This window comes from Dermochelys coriacea, chromosome 2 (assembly GCF_009764565.3).
Source record: "Dermochelys coriacea isolate rDerCor1 chromosome 2, rDerCor1.pri.v4, whole genome shotgun sequence".
NCBI classification, from domain to species: Eukaryota; Metazoa; Chordata; order Testudines; family Dermochelyidae; genus Dermochelys; species Dermochelys coriacea.
In genome coordinates this window covers 237,968,859-237,983,765 of record NC_050069.1, presented here as the reverse complement: position 1 = coordinate 237,983,765, position 14,907 = coordinate 237,968,859, and the positions used below count along the sequence as shown (strand labels likewise).

The 14,907-nt window shown below is 36.6% G+C and overlaps 2 protein-coding genes across 13 annotated transcripts in view; one reads left to right on the top strand and one right to left on the bottom strand.

The window, feature by feature from the left end:
- MASTL (microtubule associated serine/threonine kinase like) overlaps nt 1-2,673 on the top strand; it is a 40,327-nt gene extending 37,654 nt beyond the window's left edge. For all 3 annotated transcript variants that reach the window (XM_038388569.2, XM_038388568.2, XM_043509492.1), the window contains one exon: nt 1,553-2,673. In XM_038388569.2, coding sequence (XP_038244497.2) covers nt 1,553-1,710 — 158 coding nt within the window. In that variant the 3' untranslated portion in view covers nt 1,711-2,673. The remainder of the gene's footprint in view (nt 1-1,552) is intronic.
- Nucleotides 2,674-3,930: 1,257 nt separating this feature from the next.
- Nucleotides 3,931-14,907, bottom strand: part of ACBD5 (acyl-CoA binding domain containing 5) — a 54,120-nt gene continuing 43,143 nt past the window's right edge. For 6 of the 10 annotated variants that reach the window (XM_043509493.1, XM_043509496.1, XM_043509500.1 and 3 more), the window contains 5 exons: nt 13,691-13,966; nt 10,947-11,146; nt 10,519-10,569; nt 10,099-10,208; nt 3,931-8,912 (listed from right to left, as the gene is read on the bottom strand). In XM_043509493.1, coding sequence (XP_043365428.1) covers nt 8,900-8,912; nt 10,099-10,208; nt 10,519-10,569; nt 10,947-11,146; nt 13,691-13,966 — 650 coding nt within the window. In that variant the 3' untranslated portion in view covers nt 3,931-8,899. Of the gene's footprint in view, nt 8,913-10,094; nt 10,209-10,518; nt 10,570-10,946; nt 11,147-13,690; nt 13,967-14,907 lie in introns of those variants that run through there. The other 4 variants (XM_038388574.2, XM_038388572.2, XM_043509495.1 and 1 more) reach the window with 2 other exon arrangements.

Below are 14,907 nucleotides of genomic sequence, written 5' to 3'. Positions count from 1 at the left end.
TAGAGTCAAATTAAAATAATGATCCATAACAAGAACCAATGGCTGGAAGCTGAAGGCAGACAAATTCAAACTAGAAATAAGTTTTTACACAGTGATGGTGATTTAACATTAGAACAAATTACTGAAGGAAGTGGTGGATTCTCCATCTCTTGATGTCTTTAAATCAAGACTGGATGCTCTCTGGGAAATAAGCTTTAGCCAAACACAAATTATTGGATTAATTACAGGGATAGCTGGATGAAATATAATGGCCTGTGATCTACAGGAAGGTAGACTAAAAGATCTAGTGGTTCCTTTTGGCCTTAAACTCTATTGAGACTTGCAGTTGTACCTCGTTAGCTGCATTGAATGCCATTCAAAGATAGGCCTAGATGTCTACTGTTATGTCATTTTCCTGAGATCAGCTACCATTGCAATTAGTAACACATTCCCTGTCATGACACAGTCAGAATCTGACTGGTTGAGGAATCCAAGGAACTTGACTGCATCATGTGGTGCTGGTGGCCTGCCACAGTCACTTCAGTGATATTTTCAGATGAGAAGTTAAAGTAAAGGCTTTAGTTTCAAGAACACTAGTGTCCAAAGTTTGTTCCTTGATAAAGGGTTTGACTGCAGCTTATTGCCAGTATCTCTCCTTTTTAAGGGAGACATTAACAATCCTCTAATAAAGGGCCCAGGCATTCTCCCAGCCTTTTAGCTTTAAAGCAGAGTCCTCAAATTTTTGTCATATAAAAGTTCTATTTTTCTGACATCAACTTGCCCACATTTCACACATTGTATTTTGTTATACATTTGGTAACCTGGCTAGTACTTGACAATATGTGTGTAGAGGAAGAGCTCAAAAGTTTCTTCTAGGATGACTCTAGACATCTCACATCATGAAGGTAGAGTAGGCTAACAGATATTCTTTCAAAACAGAGGAATCAGATCGGTGATTCACTAGCAGGGCTCCCTCCTCCAATCAGATTACAGGATTTTCTGATTATCCTGCCTCCAGCAGTTAGGGAGGAGGAACTCCATTGTCTGTGGTCTCTTGGTCAAACTAGAGTAGGTTTTCAAATAAGTGGAATTAAAATTTCTCTGCAGATGCTCTATCTTGGGAAGAGATTTTTTCCATTTCTTGTATGATGGCCATTCTATCGCATTTCTTACAACCTCCTTTGATCCAGCGTCTGTGCCAAATGGAAAATTGCTCTCTCTCTAACTGAGGAGAAGGTTAGCTTGCATGGGAGTAGTCTGATCACACTGGGAGTTGTTGGCTGACATTTTCCACACAGTAGTATCCGATAAACCACCACTCTTTCAGTCAGTCTTAAAAGTGAAGTGACTGTGTTTCACCATCATCTTTGTCAGTCGTGCTAATCTGTGTGCAAATACGTTTCCTTAACTAAATGCCGTTTGTTCTGTCACTGACTGTTCGCAATGTAGGCTTTTGAGTGTCCAGAAAGGTAAAACACACCCAAACAACTAACTGGCATCATGTCAGTGAGGTGGCTAAACTGGTTGTTCAGAGGAGAACATTCTTAATATTTTATGTAAACTTTTGTTTTAGAGCTGAAACATCATCCCCTCTTTCATGGTGTAGACTGGGATAATCTTCAGAATCAAACTATGCCTTTCGTACCTCAGCCGGTTGATGAAACAGATACCTCCTACTTTGAAGCTAGAAATAATGCTCAGCATCTGACTGTGTCTGGATTTAGCTTATAGTATCGAGAAAATGTAACTTTGTCCATGGTTTTGCACATTTGTAAACTACCCTTTAACACTAGTTTGGTCTTGGTTTTCTAACCAAATGTAGTTTTTTTTTTTAAAACAATTGATCAGTCTGCTTTTAATTTGTGTATCCTTTGTTCTAAAACAAAACCACTATACAAAATGTTCATTAATTCCAAATGGCTTCTTGTTCTTTTTATTTATCCTACTTTCTGCACCTTATTGAGAGCCTGAGTATGTATTTGTGAAGTTTGTAATTTCACTTTCACACTTGGCAAAATATTTCTCTTGCTGCTGTGGAGTACTTCCAATTTGTTGGGGCTATTTTGCAATTAAACACAACTGAGTGGGGGCATAACACATTTTATTTATCTGTCTGGGGTTCAATATGTTCATAGTCACATTTGAAATAGGAGCTTTCAGACCAACTTGGAGCTGCATCCATAGTGAAAATGGAAGTTTTTTAGGTCTCAGGGCAGTGTAAAAACATCTTATCCCTCTGAATTACTCCTTAGTGGGATGAGAAAAGAGATGTTTTTGGCATCCTTAGGTCACATACACTGCCTGCTCGGCTGATGAGATTAGTGTTGTAAAACCTAACTGTATTTTTACTGCCAACGTTTTTTCCCTGGCAAATGCACAGAGTAAAGGAATCTTATAGCAAATTTAAAAAAAACAAATACTTTGTTTAAATTGTCATACTGAAAAGACTTTGAATGCATTATGGGATGATAGACTGAACAGTATTTATTTTAGTGACTCGTTTATTTTAAATTTTAGAAGATCTGAGGATATATATTTGGCTTCTTTCCTGTGTCACTCTGCCAGATGTTTAAAAAAAAAAAATCTGTTTGCTAATGAAAACATGAATTATGTATATTAGTCTATATAATGTATTGCAAATTGATTAATTTGAGAACAAATTCAATTTCAATAAAACTTGAGTTAAAATTAGGACTTTCAGTATTAAGCATTTTAATGAAGAATCTAAGCTATATTTTAATAGATTGGGAGAATACATAGATTATCTACTGCATTGTGGAAATTGTTTCTGATGATGCCTGATTTTTGTTTCTGTTAAAACTGTTTTCCTTTATCTTAGATGGGAATCACCATTAAACAAAATTTGTCTGTCTTTTAGTGCTTACAATTTCATTCAATTAATTGCAAGGTTTTTAGTTTCCTACTTCAGTGCCTGCTGCAGTGGGGGTGGGACGGAAGGTTCATGCTGTACTATGGTGTAATCCAGCTGCTGTATCCCAGAATTGATCACTATGATTGCAGTCGTCATGTGGCTTTTCAGGGCATTGCATTGACATTTCAGACGAAGCAAGTGGATTGATGACCATTCATTTCCTATGCTTCCTGGCACACAAGGCTAGTGAATGGAGCGTGAACTAATCCAGAGTTGCCAGATTTCCTGATCCAAATAGCCAAGAAGGGTATGAGAGAGAAGAATCAGCCTATGTTTTGTCCCAGAAGCTGCACAAGAGATCAAACAGTTGCAAAATGTCACAAAATCAGAATTGTCACGACATGTTTGCATTGTAATTTACTGGGGACTTGTGAAAACATGGTATGATGAACACCCTGGAATGTTGGGATGTCAGAAGCCACACTATAGTTCGTCACATTGACTGAAATGTCTCCCAATTTCTGCATACTTGCAGACCACTGAATCTAGTTTGTGCATGTAGCAGCACTTTAAATGGTGACTGTTTTCTAAATGTTGGCTATAAGAGGTATTTATTACTGCACATTATTAACAAGGACTATTTCTGTCAGTGAGATAAAGCTGCAGATCATAACAGGTCCTTTATTGTAAGAGAAATGTAGCATTTATATCCAAATATCCCAAACTCTCCAAAAAAAATCTTAACCTGAGACGAAGTACAGCATCTGAAAATGTCATGGGATTAGTTTTGTTTTGCAGAAGTTAGGAGTTAGAAAACTAGTCTTTTAATGAGAAATACAGCTTTATGGTGCACTATATCCTCTTTCCATAAAAGTCTATTAGTTTTGGTGTTCAACTTGAACAGTTTGCCAAGTTTTTAGTATTCTGCTATTAACAGAAATTGAAATAGGCTGTAACTATCTTTTAGCATAATTAGTTCATGCTGCTAGTGACAGTTTTGGTTTTGTTAGGATGTTCTGTTGAATGTACCAGCTTATATTCATCAAGAAAATATTTAACAAAATACCAAGATTGCCTAATTTATAAAGGATCACAAATTGATATGAGCTTTTATTTAAAGATTTTTCAAATTAATTACAATGTGTATCATGAACTACAGAACTATTTGAAGTGTTTAATCATTTTTACATAATCTAATGCATTAATATAAAACTAGAAATCAAACCACTGTAAAACATGTATAAACAAGAACCATAGTATCTATCCATTCTGTTTCAAAAACTCTCAAGGAACCCAGTTTAGATGTTTATATATTTTACCATAATAAAGTCTTGCAAGTCAAAATGACAGAAATGGGATTTTTTTATTACACTGTATGTAAGTTTTGTAGACAAGTCAGAGCAGAGTGTATTAATATGAATGGCATGCATTCCTTATAAAACATTGCTGCACAGGGTCATTTTTCTTGGTCTGTACAGCAGAATATGAAATTCTCATCTAATTATAATGAATACCTTGTTTTTTTGTGTTACTATGCAGACATCATGGAATTAAGACTACATATTGACTAAGCAAGCTGACCGAGCAAATGCTTTCTTCAAAACTATTTTAGCTTTATCCTTTTATCATGTATTGTTTCAAAGATTCGTTGTTACCCATTTAACAACTCCAATTTTCACATGATGGAAGCATAAAATAAGAGGGTCGGAGGCCTTGGACAAATTTAATCTTCCCTTAACTAGTTACCTCAATCATAATGAGTGCATTAGAACAGGCTTTTGGTCCCTGGAAGCTGGGGAATGTTGCCTCTGTGATCGGTTGTGAAGTTGATAGGCCAGCAGTTTCTTTTGTGGCCCCTAGGTTTCCATGCACTCCATATTTGTTTGTTAATCTAGACATAATTCCAAAGCTACTGCCTGACCTCAAAGTCATCCTAGTTCATGTCAACTGGACTGAGGGTTAAGAGGTGCTAGACTAAAAAGATCAAGAAATGTCAAGTTCACTGAAATCTCTGTATTTAAAGGGCCATGCTCTCAGCCACTTAGCGCTAGAGCCAAAGTCACTGCTATTACTACTAATCAGACTGAGAAACTTTTCATCTATACATGGCACAGACGGTTGGGGCCAAGAAGCTTTGGAATGTTGACTATCTTTTTGCTGATTAAGCTCAGGCTTTAGTAACCTTGAAACCCCCGACACAACTATTAGAACCACTCCTGTGCCTCTAGTCAGTTCTGGAACTCGCTTACCATCACTTACAAATGAGCTCAGTGGAATCTTTTAAGCAGCTGATGTTTGTTCAAACTCTGACTGCTCATGGGCTAAATTTACCCAGTTTGGTAAAACAAAACATTCTACGCTGTTTTCTATTGAACCTGGAACCTGTCCTTTATGAAATTGTGTGACCTTCCAGCTAGTACTACACTTTACTGATTTGTTACATAGTAAGGTATTTTTGATAAATACCTCTTCTACATACAACCTTAGCTTTCATTTTGATGCTTCCCCTCCCATAAACTTTTTTGCAAGCTGTATAATAAAAATAAACTTTTTAAAGTTCTCAGAGGGTACATCATTTACATGTGCTAATAAGCAAGTACTATGCTGGAATTCAAGTGAAGGACCAGTCTGTGAACATTTTATATAGGGTACATAGTTGAGAGAAGTTGTTTGTTGCTGCATGCTTTACTTCCACCTCCAACCTCTTCTCTCCCCCCAGATTTAAATAACTACTTAGAAAGAACAGAGAGGGTCAGTAATGTCATTGAGGAGGAAGAATCAATTTGTAATGTTTTATCTAAGTGATAAGACATTCTTCAAATACTTTCATAAATTACTCTGCCCCATGCAATACTAGTTTATTTTTAATATTTTTCTGCCCTCTTCACTTGTAGGCAGTGGGCCATTGGCCAATCATGTGGCACCCCCCCCTTCGCCTCTATGAGCCCATTCTATACAGCTAGTTGTGCCTAGGCTTTCATTTATTTTCTGCCTTCTGCTCTGGACAGGAGAGAGAAAAACTACTGCTGCTGCCTTGATTATAGGGTCTCCAAGTCTTTTGCCTTCTGTGACTACCTTTCTGAGATAGCAGGCTAATCTCCTGGTCACAGGATCTGGGTTTGGTGTTCTCCTTCAGTCTAAGGAAGGAGACAAACTCAGGCTTGTTCGTATTTCTAATCATCTTCTGCTGACCTCTTCCCACTGCAACTGTCTCCTTCCCTGACATCAGTATGCAAGCTGTCACTGTTCCTAGGAGCCATCTCTTGATTTGGCTCCTACAATGCAATCTATGCTGTAAGTATCACACCTCTACATGACTTTGTAGTTACTGCGATGAAATTAAGTAAATAAATGGAAAACAACCTTCACTATCCCTAACCCAACTCTGGCTGCCAGCAGCTAAGATTTAGACAGCACCAGTTGGAGTAGCATACTCAATGCACCCAACCACTGATTCATTTAGAGAGGCTTTCAGGAGTTAAGGCTATGATGCCCTTCTGTCATTTGTCTTGTAAACCAATATCTCTGGCCCTGTGAAGCAGCAGAAAGAAGTCTGTTACAGGTCTTTATGGAAAAGAAAACACTGCAGATGAGTTGGAAAGAGGCAAGAAAATGATCTATGATGTGCCTTGTGGTTCCTCATTATAGCTGCTTGTTGGGTAGGGAGGTCCAGTCTCAGACTCTCACTTTAACCCAGTCACTTAGACCCTCAGTGAGCTCTACAGGCATATCTAGTGTGGGATATCTATTTAGGCTGCTAAGGCTGCAAGATCACAGGGAAGCAGCACCAATGGAATAATAGTTTCACTTTGTATTAAATCTTACAGGAACTTATTTCTTTCCATGAAATGGCATGGTGGGAGGCTTGGTAGACACTTATGTACTGAGTACAAAGTGATGCAGTAGTAAAGCAGATATTCTGCATGAGGAATGTTTCTACATTTGTTAAGGCCTTTTTAAAAAAAGATGAACTGAGTTACTTTGTGCATGTACTAAGAGCCAGGGAGATGCAAGCAGAGTACAATGGGTGTGGTCATTTGCACCAATAGTTGCAGTAACTGAGGGTGCAGTCACACACATTTTTGAAAAAATATGGTAGCATAATTAGGCTTTAATGCAGACCCTCCTTGCTCAGTAATCGTAATTCTTTCACTGTCCACAATATGACAATCAACTAAAGTACAGGCAGAATAGCTTCATAGAGGCCTAGATCTCAACCATAGCAAAATTTCTATTGTAGGATTAGTTTAATTCAAATTTAAGCTTTCAGCATCTCCAGTCATGCTAGGTTTGTTTATATGTTACACCAAAACAGCTGCTTATAAAGACATGCTATCAGAGATGTTCTCTTGTCACTCTTTATTTAGTAACTCAGTTTTACATCAAAGATGAAGATCAGAAGAGGGAGAAAAATCTTTTTTTAAAAGTATTTGAAGACAAGGTAGAAACATTAAATCCTATAATTACATCTGTTTTATACAGTAGAACTTATATGAAAAGTGCTTTCCAAAACTGAAAATAAAAGACTTTACAGGGCAGAAAGCATGTCTTATCCAAAAGACATTTCCCATGAATTATTCATAATGTATCACTCTGACTAAAGAATGAGACAGCATAAACAGTGTAGTTTTGAAGATTCAGGTCTTAAATGTAGGTTATGGCATATGGAATTTTTCTTCTCTTCATTGCAAATGCAAAGCAACCGTTTTACTATCTAGGTCTGATTTCTTACTTTGTACAGAAAATATCTTAATATACTGCTCACCTTCTCATAGATCTAGGCTATGTAACTTAGATACATATTTTAAAATCAAACTGCAAAGCATACTTTGACCAAGCAAACTTCACAAGACTAATATATTCACGTTTATACTGATCAATAAAATGCCTATGTATGAATAAATACCACTGGAAAGGAAAATCAGCATCAAAATTAGGATAAATATTTTGGAAAATATTTGGATGCAGTGGAAGCATACAAGGAAAATATGGAAACAGATGTTTTCTCTCAAGTAGGTTTTGGGGTGGGAAAAGGCCACATAGATGTTGAGGCTAGATTAATTCATCTAGCCTTTAAATTGACTACTACATAAAATAATAGCTTACACTGGACTAAACTTTGTAAAATCTTACAAATATTGGGTGTAGCTAGTTTTCATCTTGTATTTTAAAGCACTATGTGCATAAACTTCATGTCTCAATTAAAATGAAACCGGTTAGCAGTAAAGAAAGACATGAATTTAAAGTATTATTCAGTGCAGCTTCCCTCTGTAGCTTCTTTTCAGCACACACTGCTCTATAATCTATCCCATGTTACTACTACGTCTCTAACATGCAAGATGCTTGGCTGCTAAGATTAAAGCGGTTTGGGAAGTGGGTACATATGGAAGTGCAATAAATGGCAGGATTATTCAGAGTCAAATATTTGATTCCACCCATGGCTGATGCACAAAGAAATGTACCCCACATCTGTCTAGCAGCAAAACAGAGCAGTTAAGCCCTTCAGAGACACATTACTACATACAGCCTTTCAGCCACCATATAATATACGCACAGGACTTGTACTGTCTTCCCAGTCACTACTTCTATCTCACAGTATGTAACGTGAAAGAAATCTGAGTTACTGCAATTGCAAAATCATCCTCATGTTAAAGTGACTTTTTACAATTTTCTATTCCATAAATACAGGGGGTTTTCTTTTTACAAAGATGACATCCCCCTCATTATTAATTGCCATAAGATCAGTCATCTCTACAGAATGCCCAGCCAGAAATCCATTCCAAAAGCATAATTAATAATTTAATGTTCATGTGGTTTAAGGATGGGATAATTATTTATTTTACTTGTAATCTAGGAGCAGTGGATCATTCAAGTATCAGTAATGTTAGTCCTTAAGTAGTTAGCTCACATGTAGTGCAAAAAATTACTACAATCGAAGGAAGATTTAGCCATCGCAGATCCTGAGGTTCTCATGTGAATTCTGATTCCCTTCTCTCTCCAGGCTCTCCCAGTCCTAGTAGTCTTTAAGCGAAATCAAAAATTAAGTTCTCAGATCAGTTTTCTAAAAGGAACCAAACATGTAATTAGTTTAACCCCACTTCCTTAGCTTTTGAAGAAAAAAAAAAAAAAGATCATAGTAGAGCCACTTAAAACTTATGTGAGGACTTTTTACTTACAGACATGTTGTGAATATAAGCAATTAACATTATGAAACTAATCACACATTAAACCCCACAATTACTTGAAATTAGGTATAATATCCTCCCTTTATTCTTTTAGCATATACCATATATTTCTTCACAGTATACATTTGTATATTAAACAGAAAAAGATGATCAGGTTTAAGAATGGTGCCCAGGTGCTACGGGTCAAAAGTTTATCTTCGTTTACTGGTAGTCAGCCTGGGTGCTTTTTAAATAAAAAACGTAAGCAGGTTTTTTTTAAATCATAATCCATACATTTATTATATTAGGCTGTAACTATACCTTAAAAGAATCTGACACTCTAGGAAATCTCTCCATTAAATTAAAACAAAATACAAAAATAATATGAGGCACAATAGCAGCACCTTTTCTCCTCTATTACCACATAGCTCACCAGTAAGCAAGCGCGTGCACCCCCCCTCACGTTTCCACCAACCAAAAGTAAAAAAAATCCCTTTCAAAATCCCAGCCACCTTTGTGCTCCCCAAACGGATCGGCTTTAAGTTCACATTGCCCATGCAGTCAACTTAGCAAATACTTTCCTATGATGAAGAAATTTGCAGGGGAGTAAAGCCATATAGGTCACTTCCTGAAAATGCCCTTAAATTGCCTACTGCAAGGGAGAAGCTATGGTGGCTAATTTTGAATTTCTTGCTGAACATCCATTCTGTTCCTCTTTGGGAGCAAGATCCCATATCTTCCTATTCCAGTCTCTTCCAAAGACTCTGGTACATGGTTAGGTTGAGCACCCCTTCCTTAGCATTGGGAGTTTCACTGATACTTAAAGTGGAACTTTCAGCAGGTTACATCCTGAATAGTGAAAGCTCAAAGAAATGTAGGATTCTTTAGGGGCACTAGGTATCAATCTGCTTAATGTTTTGACACCGCCCATGTCCTCTAGTCATGTTATACAAGCCTCATGCAATGTAAGAATATGCTCATCATTGTTTATAAATGCAAAATCTTTGTGCTCATCCCTAACAAATGAAAACAAATATACAAGCACACGGTCTGTTGAGTAAAAGTATACAAATAAATCTTCACCTTCGCCTTCTTTGAAAGTATACATGCACCAACCACTGAGCAACAAAGGGCCATACAACAGCAAAGGCTAAAGTGCCAGGAGAAATATCAAAGGGCCACCATGATGGTCCCTAAGCAAAACAAAATACAAATTGTGATCAGAAATTTGTACCAGTACATTAGATGCTAGTACACAAACACACTTTAAATACTACTGGGTCAAAGTGCAAAAAACTAGAAACTCGCATAGCAGAAGGAAATAGTTTACACTTCATTTTAAAAGTGATTTATTAAATCATTTCTTCAGAGCCTGGATTATAAGACCTCAATTTTACTCCTTCTAGTTCAAGGGCCAGGCAAAATTTGAAACATGTAAGATATCTAAAGCCATTTAATCTTGTTCCAAACATTGCCTTTTACAAATATGAAAAAAAATCTTACCTTAGCAGATGAGGCAGTTTGTAAATTTGACTGTAGCATCACAGATCTTGCCTTTAAATACAAACCAAAGCTAGTAAATATCAAAATGGTACTCTCTGACCTCAGATGGAAATTAATACAAATTTCTGTAGGAATGCACTGACTTGCAATGGAAGGACCAACTAATATAGTTGACTTAATGTGTAGAAGTGACACAAACTATTATGGTTGAGACTAGATACAACTAGACTTCACAGTTGCAAAATAAAAGATTTGAAAATGTCTAATAACTTAGATTATAGACCTAATTCTTGCTTTCTTATCTTAAAAAGCATAGAAATTATCCAAAATATCCCCTTGAGAGAACTTTTCAAGGCACAACTAGTTAAGCAACATTTCTTTAAATATAACTTTCCAGGAAAAAATAGATAATCTGGACAAATTTTTACCTGGGAGGCTGTCAGTGCCTCCAGCGTATTCAGTCTCTGAAGGACGTTCTGCATGTCTTCTTGTAACCTCATGAGCACTACTGCAATTTGTTCGTTGAGGCTGCCCCACGGTGCCCTGTCTGACCCCCAGCGTTCTCCATCCCCTCCACTGCCCATCTGTCCACCTTGAGTACCATCACCCAGAGGCTGCATCCTATGCCCTAGGTTTTTGAGGAAAAAAAACAAAACAGGGAGAAGCTATTGCCTCTACTGAAAATGCTTGGTTATACTGCTTTATCATTTCCCACTTCCCCAACCAAGGGTAATACTTGTATCCTCTATTTAATTCTAAATTATTGTAGAAAAGAAGCAGGATGTTATTACAGAAGTATTTGTGATGCTATAGTAAAGGGTCTATAACTATAAATGTCATTTGCAGGATCTTCTTGGATTCCCATAGTCAGCTCAACAGCTATGAGGAGGCCAAAAAAAAATCTTTCAACCACTTCGTCTTTTACCAGCCTCATGGCTTTATCTTTAAACCTTTTTATTCTATGTCATTCTTCACCTTGTCTAGCCAATGCCTCCTTACTCTTCTTCTATTTCTAGTTCCTTGCATTCGGGTATGTATCACCACATCTGGTATCCTTTCCTGGTCTATTCTTGACATATCTAAGACCACAGTGGTCTTTCTTGAATTTTCCGTAACAGTTATTTCTTGCCTGAGTTGTTTTCTTATCACTTCATTTTTTTTTTCTGCAGTCTTGACACATACAGTATTCCTCTCAGCCAGTTCATTATGTTCATCGACTTTCCTCATACTCCAACATTCTGACCGATACAGTGGTATCGGCATGACAACTGCCTCATATATGCGGTCATATCATTTTTATCTAAATGTCTTTAGCCTTCCAGATCTTGCAGAATTTTCTAAATGCAGTAGTGGCTAATCTGATTCTTCTTTTCATGGCATCTTCGTGATTTCCATTCTCTGATACTAGTCCTCCAAGATACACAAATGTTTCCACTTTTCTAGTTCTTTGTCTCCGATTTTGATCTTTACCTCTTCTTATCTTCCAATTTCCATAGTTTGTCTTCTCCATGCTTATCTTCAATTTGAATTTTCTGCTCTCCCCATTTACCTTGTCAGTTATTCTTGATAAATTCTCCTTGGTCAATATCATCTGCAAATCTAGGGTTATTCACTGTCCTCCCACATAACATGACTCCTCTCGTTTAATCGCTCAGTGCTACAGCCTTTACTGCTTCCAATACTAAGTTTAACAAATCTTGGGATGGAGCGAGATAAGGATTAACACATTTACAGTCATCCTGATGACTTATATTCATGCTTCCATGATTTGCAGACTAGTGTACAAAGAAACCATACAGTACAATGCTGGGTATGAAAACTGCATACAGGTTTCAGCAACGTTCCCTAAGCTAAGCAGTGATCCCTCTGCCCAGTTTAACAGAGACAGTGAGGCCTGTCCTGTCATGAAGGGTAGGTGAGGAAAAAACTAGGGAGGTCTTTCATGTATCCAAATGGAATGTAGAGGACACTTTGGGACAGTGAGGAAGGCAGAAATGGGATGGGGGGGGAAAAAAAAAAAAAAAAAAAGAGACATTTGTGTCAAACTTAATTTTCTCTTTAAATTTTTTGTGCTTAGTCTATTGAGGTTCTGTTAGGAAGTAGCTATCAAGAAAGGGGGTTGGATAAATAATCACATACCCTGTCCATTCTAGTTTTTCAATCTAGAGATTGTGTTAGGATTCTTCTTAAAAATCTCTGCTAATGATAGTCTGTAGTGCCAGTTGGAAAAAACGAGTTGTGTGAGTGTGGTTTGTTTGTTTGTTTTTTTTAAATAAAACATGACTCTATTATACTAGCACCAAACCTCAAAAAGGAATTTTCACATATCGGATCATTTGCTCATTTCACAGTGTTTTCTAAAAACCTGTAATTATCATTCATAGACATTCTTCCAAGTTTCCGATGAACAAACTGACTTTAACATTGGCCACATTTAAACCAATGGCAGATATTTGATTGTGTAGAAATACAAGTTTTTAAGGAGGAAAAAAGAGTGCTACTTCCATATCATAGTTCTCAATATTATTAAAAATCAACACGGGTAGTAAGAGGTGTCGGGGCAGTCTCTCATATATTGAAGATTTTGACTACTAAATGACTGCCTCATATCTTAGTTATTTAGACATTGTATTAGTATAAGGCAAACAGCTATGGCCAAAGACTGACCAAATTAAATACAATACCAAAAATGAATATTTTAATAAAGTGCTCGATTCAGATACGGTAAAAGTAAAAATACTTTGATGCTTAAAATGTACCTCGTAACTTGCAGAGAAACTCTCCTTTCTCTACATATATAAATCTGGTTTGAAGAGGAGGTGAAAGATTACACTAATAAAACAGAAGGGTGCTTTAAGTGATACTTGGAATTTCAGGTAAGCCAAACCAGAACAGTCCACTATTAAGCTCAAGAGGCTGACTGAAGCACTATCCAGTGCAAGAACACTCTTTTCTGACTCTTATTATGAATAAAATAAAAAGTACTCTTAATGCAAAGGTTAATTGTTACCACTGGAATTTAGGGGTGCAATATTTATTTATCCAGTTATGGAAAAAGATGGGATGAAAACGTTATACAGCATTGCTGCCCTAGTGTTCAATCTTGACAAATGACTCAGCTGATCTATATGTGGAAGTATAGTAAGAAAAATACAAGTGATGCACACAGTACCTCTCCCTCTTCTGACTCCATGGAAATCCACCTTTTCTCCACCTTTCTTCTCTTTGTCAGGGCCTCCATCACTGCTTTTGCCATCTTCTCCCCCACACTTGACTTCACCTTTTCCTTCAACTGCTGCCTCTGTTATATCCTCAACTGTAAAATTCTCAGAGGGGTGAGCATACTCAGGAAAACCAGCATTTTCCAATAGATGACTATGATCTACTTCCAAGAAATGGGATGAATGCTGTAAAGGTCCTTTGGCTGATGTAATCATTTCCAAGGGCTACAAATTAACAGCAGCATCTAGTTAATCTTAAAGTATGTGTTCTGTTGAAATCTGACAGTTATCAAATAAAAGATGAAGTATCCTCTATCCACTTTTTAATTTTTTTGTTGAGCTTCCCCATTGTTAAGGTTTTGCTTTCAATAGAAGCAATCATCACCCTACAGGATGTTTTTAGTATTATCTAGATGTCCTTTCCAGGTTAGAAAGACTACTTTAGAAATAAGAGGAAATTTACCTTGATATACCTGTCTGTAAAATGGAGATTACTTGTTTACCTAGCATCTCAGAGATATTGAGGTTGAGCGTTTGTAATTTGTAAAAAACTTTAAATATTTAAAGCATTCTAATTAAATTGTAAGAATTATTATAATTCGAAAACATTCCATTTGGAAATAAAACAAAACCTATGTGCCTTCTTTTAGTTAGGATTAGTTATTAAAAATTGATGACTATTGTAACAGTTATCTTCAAAACACTGCTCAAGCTATAAATTGCAAGGGGAGTTATTTTTAGATATTACATTATTAAATATTATATCTTTGTAATTACTAAAAACTAAGTTTAAAAAAAAACCAACTGAACACTATTCAGGTTCTCCTTTTAAGACTAGGGAATTCTGATATGAAAAAATGCCCTGATTTCAGTTGGCTGACCATCTTGTCAGAATGCAAATCACATGAGCCAGCTTGAATAGGCAGCAATTAAATTGAAGATACATCAGGACATGCACTGTGTGACATTGCACTCTATTATTTTATAAAATTATGCTAATGAGTGTGAATATAATGTAACTGGAATATGCTTCATGCAAAAGGTCTCTTATAAGGTATCATTACAAAGCTTATAATCTATTGAGTGTCATCATTCTATTTGTATAAATGTATCACTCTTGTATCTGAAACTAGAAATATGAAATATAACTCTGAGGTTCTATTGTAGT